At 44.4% G+C, this 21,069-nt stretch overlaps 5 protein-coding genes across 6 annotated transcripts; all 5 read right to left on the bottom strand.

Annotated features, from left to right (window-relative positions):
• Positions 1-863: 863 nt before the first annotated feature.
• On the bottom strand, positions 864-1,776 carry LOC136356689 (uncharacterized). The gene is made up of 3 exons (XM_066310937.1): positions 1,141-1,776; positions 1,041-1,058; positions 864-959 (listed from the first exon to the last, which is right to left on the bottom strand). The coding sequence occupies exons 1-3, from the start codon at positions 1,774-1,776 to the stop codon at positions 864-866; spliced, it is 750 nt and encodes a 249-aa protein (XP_066167034.1).
• A 3,460-nt stretch (positions 1,777-5,236) lies between these two features.
• On the bottom strand, positions 5,237-7,372 carry LOC107278635 (uncharacterized). Its single transcript, XM_015785309.3, has one exon. The coding sequence runs from the start codon at positions 7,370-7,372 to the stop codon at positions 5,237-5,239; it is 2,136 nt and encodes a 711-aa protein (XP_015640795.2).
• Positions 7,373-8,138: 766 nt separating this feature from the next.
• On the bottom strand, positions 8,139-10,070 carry LOC4339267 (thioredoxin H-type). The gene is made up of 3 exons (XM_015785310.3): positions 9,818-10,070; positions 8,587-8,709; positions 8,139-8,476 (listed from the first exon to the last, which is right to left on the bottom strand). Exons 1-3 carry the CDS (start codon positions 9,923-9,925, stop codon positions 8,342-8,344), a joined length of 366 nt encoding a protein of 121 aa, XP_015640796.1. The 5' UTR covers positions 9,926-10,070; the 3' UTR covers positions 8,139-8,341.
• Positions 10,071-10,992: 922 nt separating this feature from the next.
• LOC4339266 (jacalin-related lectin 3) lies at positions 10,993-15,453 on the bottom strand. 2 transcript variants are annotated; one of them, XM_066310649.1, is made up of 8 exons: positions 15,221-15,453; positions 14,649-14,703; positions 14,472-14,559; positions 13,625-13,843; positions 12,401-13,135; positions 11,969-12,313; positions 11,682-11,897; positions 10,993-11,542 (listed from the first exon to the last, which is right to left on the bottom strand). In XM_066310649.1, exons 1-8 carry the CDS (start codon positions 15,246-15,248, stop codon positions 11,246-11,248), a joined length of 1,983 nt encoding a protein of 660 aa, XP_066166746.1. In that variant the 5' UTR covers positions 15,249-15,453; the 3' UTR covers positions 10,993-11,245. The 2 variants fall into 2 exon arrangements, with proteins under 2 accessions (XP_066166746.1, XP_015639975.1); XM_015784489.3 differs by lacking the exons at positions 14,649-14,703; positions 15,221-15,453 and having other exon boundaries at positions 14,348-14,484.
• A 1,300-nt stretch (positions 15,454-16,753) lies between these two features.
• Positions 16,754-20,440, bottom strand: LOC4339265 (low-temperature-induced cysteine proteinase). The gene is made up of 6 exons (XM_015784490.3): positions 19,734-20,440; positions 18,236-18,471; positions 18,008-18,148; positions 17,474-17,905; positions 17,117-17,246; positions 16,754-17,032 (listed from the first exon to the last, which is right to left on the bottom strand). Exons 1-5 carry the CDS (start codon positions 20,173-20,175, stop codon positions 17,145-17,147), a joined length of 1,353 nt encoding a protein of 450 aa, XP_015639976.1. The 5' UTR covers positions 20,176-20,440; the 3' UTR covers positions 16,754-17,032; positions 17,117-17,144.
• Between the last annotated feature and the right edge of the window lie 629 nt (positions 20,441-21,069).

The raw sequence follows: 21,069 nt of genomic DNA, 5'->3' as shown, positions 1-21,069 counted from the left end.
GAGGTCGAATCCGCGGTGGCTGTAGTGATGGGGGTCGAGCCCAACAGCTACGCCGTGGGGGAAGTCGAGTTCGACGGTTGCTACAACGGGTAGGTCAAGTCTGACGGCGGTGGCTACAACAGTATTGCCGAGACTGACGATAGTGACAGATGGCGAGGAGGTCAAGTTCAGTGGGAGAGCTTAGAAGTTGATGCTGCGGTAGGCATTTGAGTGCCTTGCTTTAGGCCAACATCTGTTATCTCAGACTCTGACAATTCATATAGCAACTTTGAAGCCTAGCTCCAATGCTTCAGTGCAGACATTGAAGCAGCAAGGAACTAAGCCATTGTCCCGTCAGATTAACAGCATGAACATTAAATCCACTAAAGCAGCAAGGAATGTAATGCTTAATTGTACACATTGTGACAAAATCTGAACACAATGAAACACGTGAGTGCATATTTTGAACAGAAACTGAGATCCTGAATAAAATTCAGTGAATAACCTGAATGAAAACTAAATGCATAACTTGACATGAATTTGATTGTGCACTAGTAAGGTCGCTCAAAATCGATAACATGGAACCAACTTTATGAATGCATAGTATAAACTACTGTTTCTTTTTCTTGGGAGAGTTTTTCTTCTTGGGTGCTGCACTTCTCTTCCTCAATGTGGCCCTGCCTTGTTTGGTTGATGTGGTTAGTGGTGGTTGAACCCCTTCTCTCCTATTAGTAGCAATGAAAGCAGACTCTGGCACTGCTCCTGGATGCACCCTTTCTTGATGGTTGCTAGCAGCCTGTAAAAGATTATGTACTAATTTTATGATGGTTGTTATTAGCTGACAAAATGCTAGCTTAATGAAGGATTCCTTTTTCTTTGAGAACTTAATGAAGGATTGTCACCTCCTTAATAAAAGCTTCCACCACAGATGAACTCAGATAGTTAGAATTTTGCTGGGGTATGCTGAGCAGGTGCATTTCCTGAAACAAATATATGTTCTGTTTAACATTCCTTTTAGTGCAGCTAAACATATACACAAGCAAAATGAGCATCAATAGTACCTGAGTGATGACAGGTTCCTGAAACAAATATACAATGAGTTTAAAATTCATAGTTAGTGGAGATAAACAAATACACAAGCAAAATAAGTATAAATATTACCCGAGTGATGACAAGCTCTTCTGAATCAACAATTGATGAAGTCGCCATTTGCTGCATAGGTTGCTTCTGAAGTTTTAAGTCAGCCTTCCTCTGTTTACAACTAGTTTTGTTGTGACCACCATTTTTGCAGTAGCTACAATGCATCTCTACTCCATGCTTTGAAATTTTAGTCCCATCCTCTAGTTCTTGGGGCTGTTTTCTCCTAGTTTTCTTTGGCCTCCCCACTTTCTTCTCATATACTGGTGGCTTCACCTCTATACCCTGCATCTTCTCCCAGTGGATACTATCTCTTAGTGGCATTATGTTGTAGCTATAAGCTTGTTCATAGCACCTGGTTGAGTAGCAAAATGACACTACATCCTCCGGCTTGATCCTTTCATGTCTTAGACAGGAAATGGCATGGTTACAAGGAATCCCAGTGAGCTGCCACCTCCTACAATCACATCTCTTTATATTAAGTTCAACAATGTATTGAGATCCTCTGTCGCTAACCTGAAATGCTCCCATCCCAGCAGGCAAAGCATAGCATGTATTAGCCATCTCTGTATTTTTCTCGACCTTCCGTTTTATTTTTGGGCAGATGCCACATGGCCAATTCCTTTCTAGTTCTTTTTGCTTGGTGTACAACCTGTTCATGATCTGATTTCTAATCCTCTCAAGCATAGACAAAATAGGCATCTCCCTGGCATCAAGAATGTACTTGTTAAACACTTCTGAGTTATTGTTAAGAAGGATATCACACTTCGGAAAGTCACTGAAAAAGGCTCGACACCATTGGTTTGGAGGAATTTCTTCAAGGTACTTATAAGCTTCACTACTTAATGCCTTCATCTTTTCCATATTGGCATTCCACTCGGGCACAGTGCTAGATCTTGCAATAGCCCAAAGTTGGTTCTTTAGTGTCTCCCCTTTATGTAACACTTGAAAATTTTGATATAGATGCCTCACACAGAATCTTTGTTCAGCATCAGAAAACTCCCTTCTCACAGCTAGAACAAGCCCCTGGAAACGAATTATAAAGAATTATAGTTAGGAACTAAAATGTGAGTTAAGTATATTATGAAAAATCAGACGAAGTCATACCTTCTGCCTATCAGTTATCACTGTCCATGCAGATGTATTCTCAATGCCAAGGTCTTTTTTTAGAGTGTCAAGAAACCAACTCCAGCTTTTCAAGCTCTCAACTTCAACTACTGCAATTGCAATGGAAAAAATGCAGTCATTTGGGTCCATACCAACAGCAGTTAGGATATGGCCACCAAATTTTGTTTTAATATGGCATCCATCAAGACAAATGATAGGTCTACACCTAGACATAAACCCTCTCTTGCAAGCATCGAATGACATATACAAAGTATGGAAGCAACCAAAATGTATGTTCAGGTAGAATGAGCTCCCTGGGTTAGAGGTTCTCAATTCTTGTCCATAGTCCCATAATTGGTTGTACTGAGATATTTCATCTCCATATATGGCCCTCATAGCCATCCTTCTAGCTCTACCTAGCTTGTGCCTAGATGGTGTTAAGTGGAGTTCCTTCTGAATTTTCTTAGCAAAGCTCATCAGTGTCATTTTGTCATTATCTCTAAATTCCTCAATGTACCTTTTTGCAAGATACTTAGCTGTGACGGCCTTGATCTCCCACTGTTTAGAGCAGGTGTGCTTCTCTATATATTCCCTTACCACTAAGCATTTGACTCTATTATCCATAGATGCAGACAACATCCATGGACAACCTTCAGCACACTTAGCTTCAATTCTTGTTTTGGTATTCCGTGTCTTCTTAATAGCAACTTGGTTCTTTATAGTATATTGATCTATTGCTTTCCTAAGCTCTACAGCATCTGCAAACATCATGCTAACCTTGAACTCAGGTGTCTCCATGTCTACATCAGCCCTAAAACTCTTAAAACTGAACTTGATTTCTTCTTCTTCTTCTTCTTCAGAAATATTTGGCATCATCAACCTTTCATCTTCAGATGAACCATAGTCTGAACCCTCCTCTTTATTATGCGCTAACTCAATTTGCCCTTCAACACAATTATCAAACAAGTCATCATCCCCATGATCAATCTCATAATCACTATCAACAAAATCTGGATCTTCAGTTCTTGACTCCTCTTCATCATCAATTTTAGCGTCGGTAGCACATTTATCTACAATCAACTCCCCACCATCATTCTTAGCCCTAATTATTTTACTTGGTTTCACAGCAGTACGCAAAGGATCTGAACCAATAATTGCCACATCATCTAAGTCAATAGCGTCGACTATGTCTTGATGATCTGCATACAAAACAAATGATCGGACCCTAGGTACAAGAGCGACGATACTGTTAGTGTCTGCATCACACTTAACCCTCCTCAACCCATCACTTAATTGTTTGCCAGGAAGCAACCAGTAAATTTTGGTGTTATCAGATTTCTCATATCCTAGTTCTTCAATGAAATCATCAACCCACAACAGTGACCAAGAATCTGACTCACAATGGTCAAACCAGCTTACTCTACCATCAACATAAGCCCGGTTTACACCATTTCCCATAAAAAAAGCCTCCGTGGTGCATCTCAATGCTGAATTCTTCATCTTCGGAATCTACATATATTGTGCACAGATAATTATTCATCTTCAGAACAGTTTACTTTAGGTTCAGATGTTTAAGGGTATATCCAGGAAGAAAGCATAGTTAACAACAGAAGCTAGCAGCACATTAATGATCAAATTGCTCTCCAAAAATACTAATTTCCCATGATCACTTCTATACCATAAATGTCAACAAAAATTACAGCTTTTGTGTACCATGAACTAGCTCCTGGCATAAATTAAAACAACTGATAGTCCTTCTCGTTTGCAATACCTAATAAATCGACAATAAGAGGAAGAAATCTCCACAAAAATTGGAATTGAGAAAGACAATCTCATTTTTGATATGATAAACTAAAGTACTCACTGTATACAGGAGATCGTGCACCTTTACTTCGCAGCCCTGGCACCATGTTGCCTCAGCGCCGGCGGCAACGTCCTGCCACCGCTGCCCTAAACGTGGCTGGCGTGTTGTCTCCCAGCAAAGCCCTACCGCCTGGATCCAATTCGCGGCCTTCCACCTTGATCCATATATCAATCTCCTGATTTATCTCCTTTTGTTGTTAACTCAATTGGTGGTAGGCTATCATGAAACTGATCTCTAGCATGGGCATCATCGTGGGCTACAACACAAAAGAAGATTCGGAGGAATCGAAAGATGTATGAGGGGTTATTTGCAAATATGTGTAGCCAGCTCACGCTCCCATAACGTGTGTATGCGCTGATGTGGTATCCTAATCACAAGCCAACTCAATAAGATTAGTGATGAAGTCATGTCTTGGCCTTGGTTCGCATGCACTACGCAAGTTTGTGTACCGAAACGAGAGTTTTTCAAGTTTTTACACTAAATTGCACCCACCTTACAAGTTTGTGTACCGCGGGCGCAATTTACTCTTAAAAAAACTATATAAAGTAGGAACATTTTCCTTTTTGAACTAGGTTGCCTGTTTTACTTTTATTTCACCTTTTTATTTGCTTTTTGTTTTGCTTGCCGCTGCATTTCAAGCTTTTGGATGGTCTTGTACGAAAAAATAATTAGGCACACGTGTCAACATTTTTTTTAAGTACACTGAACTATTCAAGTCAGAGGCGAATGGACGACAACGATTCAAACGAGCAATATGGCGGAAGTAATAAGGTAACATTTGAAACAAATTATTCATAGAATTATTATTTTGGTAGTGTTTGAAATAATATTTATATGATCATGCTTGTTAAGCCGTAACCAGTTTTGAATTTATAATTTAAATTATGTTTTCTGTTTTTAATATCTAGCTCTAGCTTTTGAATCGCTAAGAATAAATTTGTAAAGGTCATATCTTAAATTTTTTTATCGCGGAGGTCTTTTTTTAGCTTATAAGCCAGAAAATTTTCCTTTCAGACGCTTTGTTCCAAACTAATTACTAAATCGTTCAATGATGTTTCAAAATATAAAATGAATTCATGGATGGAGCAACTAAATTTGCATCCCCTATCTAGCTTGCACGATCTCGAACATAACCATCGATCAATCTGATCACACCGTCGGTGGCGACGGCGTCGCGGCGACGGCCGGCCGTTCCAGGACGCCGGCGTGGGAGAGCAGCGCCCACAGCTGCGTCATGAACTCGCCGCCGGCGCCGAGCACCTCGGCGTGGATGTCCACGTTGTCCGACGGCGCGAGGAACAGGATGAACTCCGCCCAGAACTCGGCCAGCACCTGCCACCGCCGCGCCTCGTCCACGGCCGCCCTCAGCTGCCCGCCGAGCAGCGCCGCCTTCTCGATGACGGTGGCGCTGCCCGCCCTCTCGCGCACGGCGCCGCGCCGCTCCTCGTCCTCGATCTCCTGCAGCCTCTGGAGCACGGCGCTCTCCGTCCTGCAGCCGCCCAGGTGGTCCCTCGCCTGCTGCACCGCCGTGTCGAACATCTGCTCCGCGTTGTAGCTCGGGTCCGGCAGCATCTCCGGCACGAACGCGACCAGGTAGGCGCAGTAGTTCGACAGCTTCGTCGCCACGACCCTGTTCACGTCGCCGCCGTTGTCGCGGCGGCGGCTCCGGCCATGGCCGCCGCCGCTCGTCCAGTCTAAGCGGGTGGTGACGACGTGCCACACCAGGATCTGGTCGGTGAGCTTGGGGAACGCGCACGCCCACTCCAGCTGCGGCGTCAGGCCGTGCCTCCGCAGCGTGGAGACGCCATTGGTGAGGTGGCCGTAGCTCGCCTTGAGCGACACGAGCACCGCTCGCCGGACCTCCTGCGGCAGGCGCTTCCTCCGGCCGCGCTTCTGCCCCTGCCGCCGCGGCTCCACCAGGTAGAGCGTCAGCCACGACAGGATGTTCCATGGCCGGTGGCCGAACCGCTTGAGGAGCACGTACTGGCCGACCTTGTCGTCCCAGTACCTCGTCGCCGGCGGCGTGATGCTCTCCTTCCACCAGAGGTGGCCGTGCCGCCTGTTCGTCCACGGCTGGTCGTCGCGCACGCAGCGGTACACCGTCTTGACGTACCTCCAGTTGCTGGAGAAGCCGGCCACCGCCTGGCAGAGCTCGAGGCCGGCGGTGATCACGACGATCAGCACCGTGACGGAGCGGTCGAGGCCGCGCACGCCGATGCGGAGGCGGTGGTAGCCCGGGCCGAGCGTGCCGAAGAACGCCGTCCACATGGTGATCCCGGCCACGGCGGCGGCGATGCAGACGTAGGTCCTGGCGCCGACGAGCACGACGTTGCGGGTGTAGAACTCGTCGTAGAGGAACGCGAGCTCCGCCTCGACGACGCGGAACGCGGCGTCGGGCCCCGTGACGGCCGGCCGGATGAGGCCGCCGCAGACGAGGTCCCGCGCCCTCGGCGAGCCGGCCTCCGCCGGGACGAAGCCGTAGAACCGCCGCTTCAGCAGCTTGAACAGCGCGAACGCGAGGCAGAAGTCCCTCGCCATGTCCTTCTCCACGCCGCTGTACCCGGGCTCGTCGTCGATCCACCGGTACACGCGGTCGATGGTGACCACCGACTTGCCGTCGCTCTGCCTCACCATGTCGTCGCGGGTCGCCGGCACCATGGTGTCCTCGCCGTGGAAGATGTACCTGTAGCCCTTCATCGTCGTCGGGTCCGGCGGCTCGCCGTCGCCGACACCGGCGAGCGACTCCTCGACGTCCATGTAGTCGGCGATCAGCTTGACGGACTGGTCGGGGATGCTGGCCTTGATCATCTCGACGATCTTGGCCACCGTCTTGAGGACGTTGAGGCACCAGAACGCCCAGATCGCGGCCCGGTAGCTGGCGTTCCGGCCGGTGGCGTTGGCGATGAGCCAGAGCACGAGCGCGGTCTGGAGGACGTGCTGCAGCAGCAGCTTCTTCCGCTGGCTGAACTCGCGGCGGCTGTGCACCGGCGCCGCGTACGCGCTCGCCTGGATCAGCAGCAGCGCCGCCGCCCACAGCACGAACGTCTCGCCGCGGAACGGCCCGTCCTGGATCAGCCCCACGGCGTAGGACACCACCACGTAGGACAGCGAGTAGGCCATCCACATCACGCCGCGGAGGAGCTTGTCGCTGCTCCGGCGGCGGGTGGCGCCGTACAGCACCAGCGCCGCCAGGACGACGGCGCTGGCGAGGACGACCACCTCCAGCCGCAGCAGCCGCCCTTCCACCGTGCTCAGCCTCTCCACGAACCCGCGCGCCGGCGCCATTGCCGGCCAAGAAGCTCAAGCTCTCCCCTAGCTTTCACTGATCTTGATTACTCCATTTCTTATCGAATTTGATCCATGCGAGAAGGTGATGAGATAGGGATTGAAGCAAGAACAAAAATGGGATGTGGAGTAGGATGCAAGATAGCTGCTGCTTGGCGGTGGCACTCCATGGAAGACAAGAATCTCTCATGGTTGCACAAAACTACTAGTACAGTACTTGGTAGAACTAAAACCTTTCTTCTGTCTGTGAGTTTGGCAGATATCAATCAGATCAGCTTATCTTTACGCCTGGATCAGTGAGGAGCAGCTTCAAGACTGCCGACCAAATGACCAGTGAAACGGCACCCAGTGAAGAAAAGGATATGCCCCATACTACATACCGTATGATGCATGGGATGGAGGTGACCAGGCAAAGAAGCAAGACTGCAAATAGTAAATTTTAACCAGAGAAGATTGGTTTCAAAATCAACACAAATAATCAATTGTGCAAATTACAGTCACGATCTTATAGGGTTGGACCACCCAGTAATGGAGTACTGGTTTAGTGGCTTGAGATGGTTGAGGATGACATGAGCTACTCTTGTTACCGAAACAATTTAAATGAGACTCCAAATGAATTACTCTTTTCATTTTTTTTCACAAGTTAACAAGGTTTGCCACATTACTACAATGGTGATGTGCAACTTTCTTCACTAATCATGATGAAAGCTAAACAACTCTCAAGGATCCAACATTCTGATATCTCACCTGAAAGAAAACCATCATATGCAAAACACAGGTTATATTATTTTGTTGGAATATTCAAAGCACAAACTTGGATCAAGCAAGGCATTATCCATGAACTAGACAACGGTAAGAACAATGCTTGATACTAGAAGCATATGAAAACCACCACAGACAGAGGCACTAATCCTTTCAGAGCCTGAAGGCCCGTTTTATTTAGGATATCAGTACTAATCCACTATAACACTACATGGCCATATGTAGCTCAAGCTTGCTCGCCAGTTCATCCTTCATAGCACCGACAACCCTGTCTTTAACATCTCCCTCCTTCATAAACAGGAATGTTGGCATAGCCTCAACACTGAATTGCTCAGCAATAGGCTGTTTGTTACATAAATCTTCATTAGGATAAAGCCAGATAAGGGGAAAACCAACACAGCAACCGTACTACTGTACTACATAAAAATATAAAATTTGGGGAACAGCAATACCTTCAGTTCATCGACGTCAACCTTCAGAAAAACAGCATTTGTGTGCTTCTTTGCTAGATCGGCAAAAACTGGAGCAATGATGCGGCATGGTCCGCACCATGATGCAGTGAAGTCAATCACAACCTGTTATGACGAAAACCAGGTTAACACACTTTTGTGGTATTGCTAATTCAACATTTCAACAATTCAAATGACTGCAATCAGAACTAAAATGTTATCGAAAAACATATATAGTTATATACATGAAGTGACTGTAATAGTTCCCAACCTTTGGACTCTATTACCAACCTTAGGACAGCAAGTCTACACAAAATTGCAAACTTCACTTATCAAACATCTGCATCTCTGAAGCAACATGATACGGCTCTCATAAAGTAAGCCATGATTTCAGGCTCTAGTGTGGTTAAGTTAATCATGCAAATTTGACCTCAGCACTCTCCTAAAGTATGCCATGATTTTAGGCTCTAGTGTGGTTAAGTTAATCATGCAAATTTGACCTCAGCACTCTCCTAAAGTATGCCATGATTTTAGGCTCTAGTGTGGTTAAGTTAATCATGCAAATTTGACCTCCTGCAGGAACAATTGGAGCAACACTGCACTACAGATAAGGGTCGATCCCAAATTGTGATAATTTATTTCTTATAATCGAAGTAAACACCGACCTGAAATTCTGAAATAAGCTAAGTATTTTGTAATAGTCGTGTCCTCTACCGTCTACAGAATCAGCGGGCATAAGGAAAATAAACATCATTACACACCTCAACGAAGGACTAATGAGTTACCCACGATTTCTCATTGCTGCTACCATCATCTACTTTCCACCAATCCAACTACGAGCATATGAACAACTTGTTCGTTTTCCTCTCACAATAACTATGATTCTTCTTTTTTTTTGTTTTTTTTAAAAACATGGTTAGTTTAAAGGAGAAGTAACTGTTTATGCTGCAATTATCCTCTAACGGGTGAGAGAACAGTAGATCCGTATCCCCACCGGAAGGGGAGGAGAGAAACCCTAATCCTAAAAAAAAACCAGACGCGGAAAACCCAACTTTGATTACGCAAAATTTTCTCCTCAGGTACCCCAATCACAAAATTGGATATGAGCATAATCTCAATTAAGTAAACCCTAGGCCAGCTACGCACACCATTGATCACAAAACTCAAAAAACTTAGCAAAAAAAGAAAAAAGGACAGGAAAGAACAAAGAGGAGGAGAGCGACGGTTGAATTACCAGCTTCTTGGCGCTGTTGGCCTCCTCGATCTGGATGGTCCACTCGTCGAGGCTGTGGATCGCGATCACCGTTCCCTCCGCCTGCGCCGCCGCTGAGGCCGCCGCCATCTCTAGCTCTCTCTCTCTCTCTTCTCTCTCTCCTCGGCGAGCAGAGCAGAGCGCCGCTTATCTTTCACGCGAGGCAGGACACACACTTGCTCTGCGGTGTTCTGACTATGTGCTCCCCTTGGCCATGGCTCGCCTTCCCAAAGATATTGTCGTTGGGAGAGGAATCGAAACTTTATCCTAGCTGGTGACGTGACGAATGGTCGAATATGCCCCTCTATTCTGTGCGAAATTACCGGCCCCCAATTGGCCAAACGGTATATTTACAAATGAAAAATAATATGTGAATAAAACTTTTATATACGTGTTCTTAGCAATCTAAAAGCAAAGACTGAAAAATAAATTTTGATGAAAAAACTCTAAAATCAATTTCAAATTTAAGCCTGAAAATTTAAATTTTGAATAATAAACATAAGCATAAACGAAAAAATGCGGCCGTACAATTTAGACCCTTGTTGTAATGAGCGGTGTCCCATATCTCTGTCCTTGGCCGTCCGATCTGGAACCGATCTAGAACGAACGGTCGGATCGGATGGGCATTTTTTCGGTGCTTGTACCAAGGGAAGGGACAACCTTCCTAAACATGGGCGGCTGCGATATGTGATAATGGGTATGTTTGGGGAGTTTTTGATTCGATTAGCTACAGCTTATTCTAGAATTAAAAGTACCATAAACATTTTAGCTTTTTTGATGGATTAAAACGAAGCTAAAGCTTTCCTAAGAAGACTCTCTAGTTAGCTCCTAAGCAGCGTGTCAACTTCATTTCCACTTCAATAAAAAAGAAAACATTTTCATTTCCACTTGTTTGATGTTGCCTCATTTTCAGTTTTGCACAGCACTTGATTTCAAAGCATTTCATGTGCATTACTGCATTATACTTTCCTGCTGAATTCAACATTGGATGCCCGTCCTGAAGTGGCCGGGAGGTCTCAAATCATGAACATGAGATCTGCAGAGATGCAGACATGCAGTGCAGCTAATCTGGTGACCACAACAAATTCGGAGAAAGTGGACCACACAAATGACACAAGTCTTGAAAACAGGTCTCCAATTCTCCACGGCAAGCAAAAGAATCAGAAAATGTGAATTTCATTTGAATTTACTCATAAATCGTCATGCATTAAGTATATGCCTGCCTGCCTGAGTACAAGGAACGGACTCATCCGCAGGCTTAAACTGTTCCATATCCCAAAATGTTACAGCCTCCAAAGCTCAAATCGAAACCAGCCCATCTGTTATCTATATGACTATTGGCTAAACTACATGTAATTCAAGTATTCACTTTTTGTTTCAAAGGAATTCAAGTTTTCATCCATAGCTCAATCAGAAGAGGTACTTTGATAGCACGTACTTGGGAGCAGGCCTCCTGTCTCCCATCCAGTGCTGCATATGCACCCCAATGGCGTCCAGGTGTTGCCCGCTCCGGCCATGGAAGCCCACAACCTTCCCTTCCGTCTTCGCCGACGAGAAGTATGCCCCGAACTCCTCTCCGAATGGCCCGTACTTCCCTCGGTTGCTGATGAAGGTGATCGACCTCAGAACCCTGGGCCCTTCCTCCCTGTTGGTGTTGTAGTAGCCGTATACGCATGTCAGGACCTCGTGTGGGTAGTCCAGTTTAATCTGCAAGTGCATTTGGAGAGAGGTTATTGTTTGACATGCCACCGAAGAATGATGAACAGATCCTATATTGTTGTTGTATGTTTCATGAATTTTATTCCTTGACAACGGAACTTGATTGATAATAGCACTCAGTACTCACCCTATGGGTTATGTGGCCACTGGTTCCATGCCTTGCAGACCAGACGGATTGGTCACCCCTGTCGTACTCGATCTGTATCGAGCCGATAAAGGTGCCTCTCATCACATAGACTTGCTTCACACCAGTGTAGACACCATCATCCCATGGCCGGCCTCCTTCGCCACCCCATGGCCCTGGCCCCATTGGAACTGGTTCTTTCACCATGCTATAAGGAACCTGGAAAACGGTTACAAGTTAGCTCTGCAGCCACATACTTATGTTATGATTCAGACAAGAATTGTAGCTACCTCATTGTATGTTTCACTCCTTGATTGTGCAAGCATGTCGTAGCGCAAAGAGGGGTTCATCTCAATCGTTGATCTACTACTAACTCGCGGTGCAGCCAAGTTACCTTCCTGAACATGGACCCCGATGCCATCAATGTACCATCCCTCCCTACCATGGAATCCTACTATCCTCCCATCAGAAAAACTGGTGGAGAAATACGTGCCACACTCATCCCCATATGGTCCGTATCTCCGCTTGTTTGTGTGGAATGTGAGTGATCTGACCACTGTTGGACCCATGATCATTGTCGTGCCATAGTAGCCGGTTATATGAGTCAAGACCTCCGAGGGAAAATCAAATACTATCTGAAGAACAAAAGTTCCACTTCATCACAATCATGTATGCAGCATCACAATAAATTAAAAGAAATGCAGTACTGAAATCATATTTACCTTGTCTGGTGAAACAGCTCCACTGAATCCATGCTTGTTTCCCCACACTGCTTGGCCATTTCGATCATAAAGTACCTTTATAGAAGTAATTCCCACTGCACGAGTCAAATTGATCTGCCACACACCGGTGTACATGCCATCATCAAACATGGTGCCACCACTTCCACCCCAAGGACCATAGGTCTCGTGGCTACTCAGAGCTGCACCTCCTCTATCTCCGTAACCACTAGGAAAAGATACCATCTGCAGTGATGGACTAGTTTGTGGCACCTTATTCCAGCGGATTCCATCATTGTAATCTGGGGATGGATTTGTATACTGCTGATTAGGGTAATTGCTAGTATAAACAGCATAGCTGTCACCCCTATCTCTCACTGCAAGGACCATGTCATATCCTGAAGCACCCTCAGGAAAGCTATAACCATTTTTGTTATATGCACTTGTAATACTTCTACTCTGAGGCAAGACTGGAGAATTTGATCGATCTGAAACATTCACTTGCTTCAGATAAAAGCCTATTGAGTTGAGATACGACCCTGACCTTCCATGAAAACCAATAATTTTACCACTGCTTACTGGGAGTGAGAAAGGTGTCCCATCTTCAGTACCGAAAGGCCCGTATATGGAACGATTGCTTTGAAATGTCAATGATCTTATGATAACTGGAGTTCCACAGACTGACCCGTAATAGCCACTTACAGACACAAGGATTTCGTCAGGGAAATCTAGCTTCACCTGCAGATTATACATATAAAATCAATAATTTTGTTTTAGGGATGAAAACTAAATTATGCTTCTTCAAAGTAGAATGGATATCAAAGTAGGCCTTTGATATATAAACTTTTACCAACTTCATTAAAAACAAGTCAGCATGTCATCGATTTTATGCGCCAAAATAAACATGAGATTCATACATAAAGCTAAGGCCTAAAACTATCTTCCAACTTTACCAGAATTGTATATAGGTGTTTATACTTGTAGTGATTTTATGGTACTTGAGGAGGTACAACTGTTTCCTGGTATCTCAACACATAGGAGCCACCAAGAGCTACCAAAATTTACACTAAAAAATGTGGTAGCTCCTCAAGGAACGTAATAAATCTCTTATATTTATTATATAGATCTAAAGACATGCACAGTACCAATTAAATTTGTGCAAATTTCGGAGTGTTGCAATCTTGCTAAAAAAATTAAAAAAGCTGCAGCAGGGATAGTAAACTAGACCTTATCTGTTTCAGAACCTCCATCGGTGCTCCCATGTGTCTCTGACCAGACTGAACTTCCTTTCAGATCATATTCAATCCTTATGGAGTCAATAGCTGCACCATGGGTGATGATGACCTGGCGTACCGTTGAGTATACACCATCATCCCAAGGGTATCCTCCTGTGCCACCCCAAGGGCCAACCACTATGGGGCTCTTCCCGTCGCTGCTTTTGATACTCTATTAGACATGGACACCAAAGTTTCATTAGACCATGACATCTGAGTTTGAGTTCTAGAAACTACAGTTCATCAAGAAAATAATATTTCTGCACTTCATCGCTAGATAAACCAAAACACTGTCATGAAATTCACATAGCAGAGTTTTCAATTAAAAAAAGATAGCATCATAGCAATGATGTGTGGGTTCTGTTCTTGAACCGAAGAAACTCTAGGAATCTAGAGTTGTCCAATTGCAAACTTCGTAAACAAAAGTTCGACATGTCACTATGATCCCATGATTAAGCAACTGCCCGAGGCTTTGCAAGCTTGAAAATTACTCCAAGTCCTATTTGTCACAATAGTATTAGGCTAGCTCTATTCTGGACAATTCTATCATAGCATTTCTGCAGATAGTATGCATTCTTAGAATTTCACTTTTGCATTGTTGGCAACCGGCATACATCTGTTTATAAAATTTAACACACAACTAAGCACACAAGATCATGAGCAAACAAGAATGTACCATATCTCGCTGCCCAAATAGGCCCAGACACTTGAATTAAGAATTTAAGATTGGGCCACCTCCTTCTGCTATTACCAATCTGCTAATACAGGATGGGTTTATTAAGAAAACAAGAAGCACACACCTGCCAATTTATAGGATGACCAGAACAAACGACGCCCGGAAACCAGCCACTATCGCAAGCTGGCAGCCGCATAAACGGTTCAAGAGACCTGAAAGCAACCAGGGAACTCGATTCGCTGACCTACTGGATCCAATTCACAATTCACGCACATGAAAAGAAAAGAAGTCTTTTCCCAACCACTGATATTCTCCTTTTCCGGACCTCCCATGCCTGACTGACTTTGCATGATTCCCTGCATTAACGATGTAGAATTAAAGAAGCAATCGATATAGAATAAAACAAGAAACATATTTTACAATATCAATTCTACATCAGAAATGTTATTTTCCTCGTTTTTTTTCACGCGTGTCTCATTGTATGTCTGTGGATGGAATTGGTCCGGCGTGAAGAGAGATTAAGGGGCAAGGCCGTGGACAAGAAATGCAGAATCTTTAGCAGAAATACAATAACTTGCAGGATTCTTGATTCCTCTTATGAGATGTGGGCGGTGATCGATTGTCACTTCACTCGGTTCTTGATTTTACTAAGTGGCCGCACTAAGAACATAAAATAAATAAAAGAAAAATGGAACCAAAGAATAGATTTGTTTCCCGAATCCATAGCATCGCACCATGGCAAATTGGCAATGCCATCAAATTTACTCTTCCTCCCCCATTAGCAAATCGCAACCACACCTCTATGCCTTCTAGCCCGCAAACGCTAACCATGCGAAAACGAATCTGGTGAGTTTTTTTTTTTTTGTTCCTCACCTTTATGAACTGGAGGACATTTGGACATCGGCGCGGGCGTCGCCGCAGCGGAATCGCGCGCTCGAAAGCAAAGCGGCGGTCGACGGTGTGAACCGATCGGAGAGGCCGCCACGCCACCGGTGGCGTAAATCCGGCGCCATAGCCCATAGGTTTCCCCCTCTTGCGGCTGAGCGGCGGCGCCGACGACTCCATCCGCGGCGACGATTTTGGGGAGGATGGAAGGGGAAGAAGACGAGCCAGTCTACTTTACAGGAGGGTCATTTTTGTAAAAAAAGTTACTAGTAGGATCTAAGCAGAAGGGGGGCTACTTTGTAAAATGTAGGGCACCAGCCATTGTCCGTTGCGAATTGTGATCGGGTCAGTATGGGCTATGCTGTAATATTTAGGATCATACAGGGGGGCTACTATGTAAATATATGGGCTATTGTGCAAAAGTTAGAGTTGGTAGGATCCAAGTAGGGGCTATTTTGTAAAAGTTAGGGTCCCCGTCCCGTCGCCGCCGGTGAGCTCCGCCGACTGAACTCGGCGGAGACGAGCACCTCCACTACTCTGTCCTTCGACATCCGACGAAAACCAATCCCCTAATCGTCACCGGCCCTCATTTGTAATTTTACACTTAGGCGGTGTTAAGATGAAGTTTTTTACACAAAACGAGATGGTATTAACGTATGACTGATTGAGTTTTAATTATTACAAACTTGAAAAATAGATTAATATGATATTTTAGAGTAATTTTTATATAAAAAGTTTTTCGCACGAAACACACCTTTTAACAGTTTAAAAAAGCGTGCCACGAAAATCTTAATCTTTATCCAACTCTTGTTGGAGAAAAGAACGGAACCTTAATGTTTAACATGATGTTTTTCTTAGTGGTTACTGTAGATTCATGATAATAGAATGTGTCATATCTTTTTTCTTTTGAGCAAGACTCAAAACCCCCATTTCTTTTACTAGAAATGATCATAGGTTCAGCCTCAGCGGCAATCCAAACAAAAGAAAAAAGAAACAAAGGTCTGAACACAGCCTCCAAATCTTACAACACATTCAGCTACTCAAAAGGATAGGATTGTCATATCTCGTATTAGATTTATTTATTTTGAAATAAAGAATTAAGTATTAAATTTATTTATTTTGGAACGAAGAGATTAAAGACTATGAATTAGTTACATAATCTTGGTGAGACTGGTTGCGGAAGATCAGATGATATCTTAAGCAGGACTTTTGAATCCGGTTGCTGGACTGAACGCCCAATACAGCTGAACTTTGTACAGTATGAACTCGGGTTTATTCAGAAAGAGGAAAAAAAAACTTTTCCTCATTAATCACATTTGGGATTGCATTGGTAAGAGAATTCATACAACTCAATCTGATGGAAGATATTTTAATAGTTTAGATGTTTGGTTTAAGCTTAAATATATGCAGAAACGAACTAATAATTCAAGGGAGAAGTATCTGAGTTTTATTATATATCTATTAATATAGCGCAGCAGAAGTCTCTCCAACTGTTTTCAGTAAAAAAAAAAAGTATCCGAGTTTTAGATGCATGGACTCAGCACAATCTCTTTATTATCAATCTACCATACGTAGCAAGTGGTTCTCACTAGCACAAATTGAGTGAAATAATCCAGGCTAGTCTGACATGTACAGCAACAACATTACAGGGCAAATTATGATTTACCATTCACCAAAATACACAGTAAATCTGAATATCTCCGTGCAAGACGAGCATCAGGGCGGCAGGAAACTTGAAGAAAGCAGCAACCCAACCACTGACTACTGACTGAGCCTAGCATTGTCCATACATCAGTGTATCTGTCAAAGGGGATGGTCAGCAACGAGGTACTAAAAGAAAGATAAGGCGAGATCGCATTCGATGCTCATGTCAACTGTACTCACTCGAAGATAGTTGGCTCGAATTATAGGCTCACTGATCCAACAGTTCCAACAAACCACCCAAAGAAGGAACTTTGGAGAAAGGTTGTTTCCTACTCCCTCCCTCCATGACAGAGAAGTTGCCATTATTTGCCTGAAACAAGAAAGAACACTCAGTTCTCAGAATACACAAAGTTCATCTGATAACGTGAACAATAACTTGTTCATAAATCCTAAAGATCTACTCTACAGTCAGTAAAAAAAAACAAAAACTGGAATCTGATATGAATCAAAGTGAAATGGAAGAGAAGTACAGAAAACATAACCATGGAAGATTTTGAGGCAGCTCATATTGGATGCACAAAATCGTTTTCTACGTACCTTGAAGCATCGTTGGCTGGCCGTATCACAAACCGGGTAGTCATGAGGGCAGCAATAGCGATTATCCTTGCAGCAAACTGCGTTATCCAGTTCACAACAACTCCAGGAAAGGCATAGCCCCAGGACACGCCAGGAGCAGCAGCAGGTGGATCCTTCAGGGCAATAGGTAAGAAGGCTGCATTTGGTTGGACCTGGCCCTGGTGAAGGAGGAGGATTCGGGCTTGATTTCGTAGGGAATGACGGCATCTGGTTTATGCCACAGACACCATTGGAGTTACCAGTGTTTCGATGCATATACATATAGCCTTTCATACCCCAACTTTCACCCCAAGAATTTTTCACAATCCAGTAATCCTTGCCACCTTCAGAACCATATCCCACAATTAATATAGCATGATCAAGAGATGTAGGACATGGACCATCGAAGATACCCTGCATAACAAAATATTAAAAGGCAAGTACAAAAATGTTTAAAATTGGTAATACATACATCTGTTCATGAGAGGATAAACCAACAAATTATGCACTATTTACCTTGGAGTACAACTGAAATGCTCTAGCGCTACCGCATATTCCTACACTAACAGGTTGCTGAGCAACAGCCTGAAGTAACATATCTTCATTGTTGGCAGGCACATCTTTGTAGCCATCAATTGTTACCACTCGCCTTTTGAGCTGCATTTTAAGCAGACAAATTATTGTACTAGTATGGCAGGCAGAGGTTATCTCAACATTTGTTGAATGTACACATTTCAATTTTACCTTGTTCTTGTTACATGTTCCATCTGTTTCACGATATGGGTAATCCGCTTCCGTGTCAATTCCACCATTTTTAACCACAAACTTATAAGCATAATCCATGAGCCCACCACCACAACCACTATTGTAGGATCTATCACAGTCTATTAGTTCCTGTTCGGAAAGGCTGATCAGAGAACCTGTCTTGATCTTGTTTATTCCCTCCATGGCACCTGTAGCTGAGAAGCTCCAACAAGCACCTAAACAACAATCCAAACCACATTAACTGGAAGTACTGGCATGGTTTTACCACTGAAAATGAGGTAGAACCAGCAGTTAAAAGTGAAAAATGTATTTCAAGAATCATGTAGAAAGCATTAAACAAGAGGAAACCTGAGGGAATTAAACAAGAGGAAACATGACCTAGATACAACTATACAAGACCAAATGAGTGACTTTTAGGAACAAAATCCTTGTTTCTCCCAAGAATCATCCCTATTGCCTGAGGAGTTTCTTATGAGGCACATAGCCATATGTACCTTTCGAATTTTACCAGAGCACCAGTTTAAGATAATTCCCTAACGTTGAACACTGTAGTACTGGAAGAACAATAATTAATATCAGGATTCTTATCTGTTTTACAAAAAAAAAAGAATCAATATAACTATCAAAGACACAAGGCTCAACTAAAACGATATATTTAAACACTTGCACAGCTGTTTTGGCAGTAGAAGCTTACACAGATTCCCACATAATCTGAAGAATGCCTTAAACTGGCTCTAAACAGTAAATTCATTTGTAAGGTCGTTCAGAAGCAATGGAACTTTAATTTAACATCTCATTAGTGCACAATGAAGAATATCATTTGGAAGTTGGAACTGGAGGCACAACTCTCTCTCTCTGTGTGTGTGTGTGTGTGTGTGTGTGTGTGTGTGTGTGTGTGTTTCTACTGTACGTACACCAGGGATAGTTGCTTCATTCTAAGGATAGCAAATCTTATGGTTATGGACTTCGATCTGTTCTTGAAAAGACTCAACTGACTGGAAGATGATACTGCTTTTGGAAATTTAAGTCAGTGAAATTACAAACAGTGTCCTCAAAGAAAACATCATAAGTCACTTAGGTTTCATCAAGATATATCACCAAAGTAATAAGAGAAAAGGATTCTAAGATCTTTTCTAGCAGGCATCATGATGATAAATAAACATACAGGTGGGGCAGAGTACAAAAATGAATGGATCATTGAAATCTACCAGCAATATCCCCAAATTGAGTTCTGAACGCCCAAATTAGCCTTTTTTGGTCAGCCTCTTCTCCTTTATAATCTTAAGCTCCTAAGATTCTTGGAATCCTCTGTATCTACTGGATAATGCCTTGGTCACATGTTCCTTTCTTTCTTTTGCTTTGCTTTTTAAATTAACCTCTGGATATATAGCTACTAAAATCGATTGCCAATCTAGTAAAGATCAAAGTCTTTCGATCCAGTAAAGGTAAGAACAGATCGAGAAGATTGCGCTCTCACCGCAGCTGCCTTGGTCCTTGACCTTGGTGACGGCGCCGCTCTGCCTCCAGTCCACCGCATCGGGCACGGCCCCGACGCCACCGTCGACGCCCAGGTACGGCGCGCCGCCGTCCCGGCCAGGGCCGCCGGCGGCGGCGAGGCGGCCGAGGCGCGCGGCGCGGAACTCGTCGTGCGTGAGGTCCGCGAAGGCGTTGAGCGCCAGGGCGTACGACGCGGGCGCGCCGTTGTGCGCCGCCACGAACGCCGCGTTGTCCGCGAACGCCGCGAGCCGCGCCGCGCGCTCCCCAGGCGTCGCGTACGACCTCCCGTGCTCCGCGCACCACGCCTCGAACTGCGCCTCGTACTCCGCCACGCCACCACCACCGCTACCGGCGGCCGCCGCGGACAGCATCAGCGTCATCAGCATCAGCATCAGCGGCGAGAGGCAGGAGACGAACGCCATCGCCGCAACTCGCCACCACCACCTGGTGACCGGGGACTGGGCAGTTCTTGACTTCTTCTTGGCTTCCTCCCAATCAAGAAGAGAGGTAGTGGAATTTGAGGAGCAGAAACCGATGGAACCTTGCAGATCGGAGAAGAACGGAGAAGACGAAAGATCTCGTGCTGATGATATCAGCAGCAGCAAGACAGTGACCAGCTGAAAATCTGATTGGAACTTGTCGCGAACGATGGGTAGCTCAGCAGCTCGGCAGGTGATGGGGTAGCTCGGCTCGTTGGATGAAACGAGCAAAGCAGATAAGTCCAGCGCGTGCTACACGTGCGCACAACACAGTGGCTGTAGCAGATGGGGAGCAAGCAGAGAGAGGTTCTGTACGCGGCCGGCGTCTCGCCACGGCACGCAGCGACGCGACTCACCTGATTCTTCAGCTAGAGCAAGACCCACTACTACTGACTCTAAATTATTTATAATCAATATAATAGCCAATTCATATAATAAGTAGTTGCTTACTATACTACTAATACATGGTCCCACTTATCATACACACATTACGTCTTGAATTCCGCGCTGCAGCTGGCTTCAGATCTGTAGCCCGCTGCTCTTCTCTCTCTTTCTTTATCTCTTTAAAATATGTTTATAGCTGGCTTATAGCCTGCTATTGTACTTTTTCTTAAAGAAAGGGACAATTGTTTATTTGACCATATTTTGAAACCAAACTATCGATCTGACCCTACTTTTTCTAGTTTACTTATTTAACTCTGTTTTTCAAAAATGAAAGCTCCGCCTGTCCCTGTTTTCACCGCACCGTTAAGTTTTCACTTAAAAAAAGAAAAGAAATTTAATTACTTCTCGTAATGACCAAAATACCCTTGAAGAAACCATATCCACATCCAAACC

This window comes from Oryza sativa, chromosome 5 (genome assembly GCF_034140825.1).
Source record: "Oryza sativa Japonica Group chromosome 5, ASM3414082v1".
In the NCBI taxonomy this organism is placed as follows: Eukaryota; Viridiplantae; Streptophyta; class Magnoliopsida; order Poales; family Poaceae; genus Oryza; species Oryza sativa.
This window is presented reverse-complemented; position numbering and strand designations above follow the sequence as displayed.

Excerpts from the sequence above, each read along its gene's own strand:
- LOC4339266 (XM_066310649.1), bottom strand. The coding sequence starts at position 15,248 with ATGTCCAAATGTCCTCCAGTTCATAAAG. Across the intron at positions 13,136-13,624 it reads GAGGTTCTGAAACAGATAAG|GTGAAGCTAGATTTCCCTGA; the intron begins GTCTAGTTTACT and ends TATAATCTGCAG. Across the intron at positions 12,314-12,400 it reads GAGCTGTTTCACCAGACAAG|ATAGTATTTGATTTTCCCTC; the intron begins GTAAATATGATT and ends TTTGTTCTTCAG.
- LOC136356689 (XM_066310937.1), bottom strand. The coding sequence starts at position 1,776 with ATGAACAGGTTGTACACCAAGCAAAAAGAACTAGAAAGGAATTGGCCA.
- LOC4339267 (XM_015785310.3), bottom strand. The coding sequence starts at position 9,925 with ATGGCGGCGGCCTCAGCGGCGGCGCAGGCGGAGGGAACGGTGATCGCG. Across the intron at positions 8,710-9,817 it reads CCAACAGCGCCAAGAAGCTG|GTTGTGATTGACTTCACTGC; the intron begins GTAATTCAACCG and ends TCGTCATAACAG. Across the intron at positions 8,477-8,586 it reads TTGACGTCGATGAACTGAAG|CCTATTGCTGAGCAATTCAG; the intron begins GTATTGCTGTTC and ends TGTAACAAACAG.
- LOC107278635 (XM_015785309.3), bottom strand. The coding sequence starts at position 7,372 with ATGGCGCCGGCGCGCGGGTTCGTGGAGAGGCTGAGCACGGTGGAAGGG.
- LOC4339265 (XM_015784490.3), bottom strand. The coding sequence starts at position 20,175 with ATGGCGTTCGTCTCCTGCCTCTCGCCGCTGATGCTGATGCTGATGACG. Across the intron at positions 18,149-18,235 it reads GAACATGTAACAAGAACAAG|CTCAAAAGGCGAGTGGTAAC; the intron begins GTAAAATTGAAA and ends CTTAAAATGCAG. Across the intron at positions 17,247-17,473 it reads CCAGCCAACGATGCTTCAAG|GCAAATAATGGCAACTTCTC; the intron begins GTACGTAGAAAA and ends TTCTTGTTTCAG.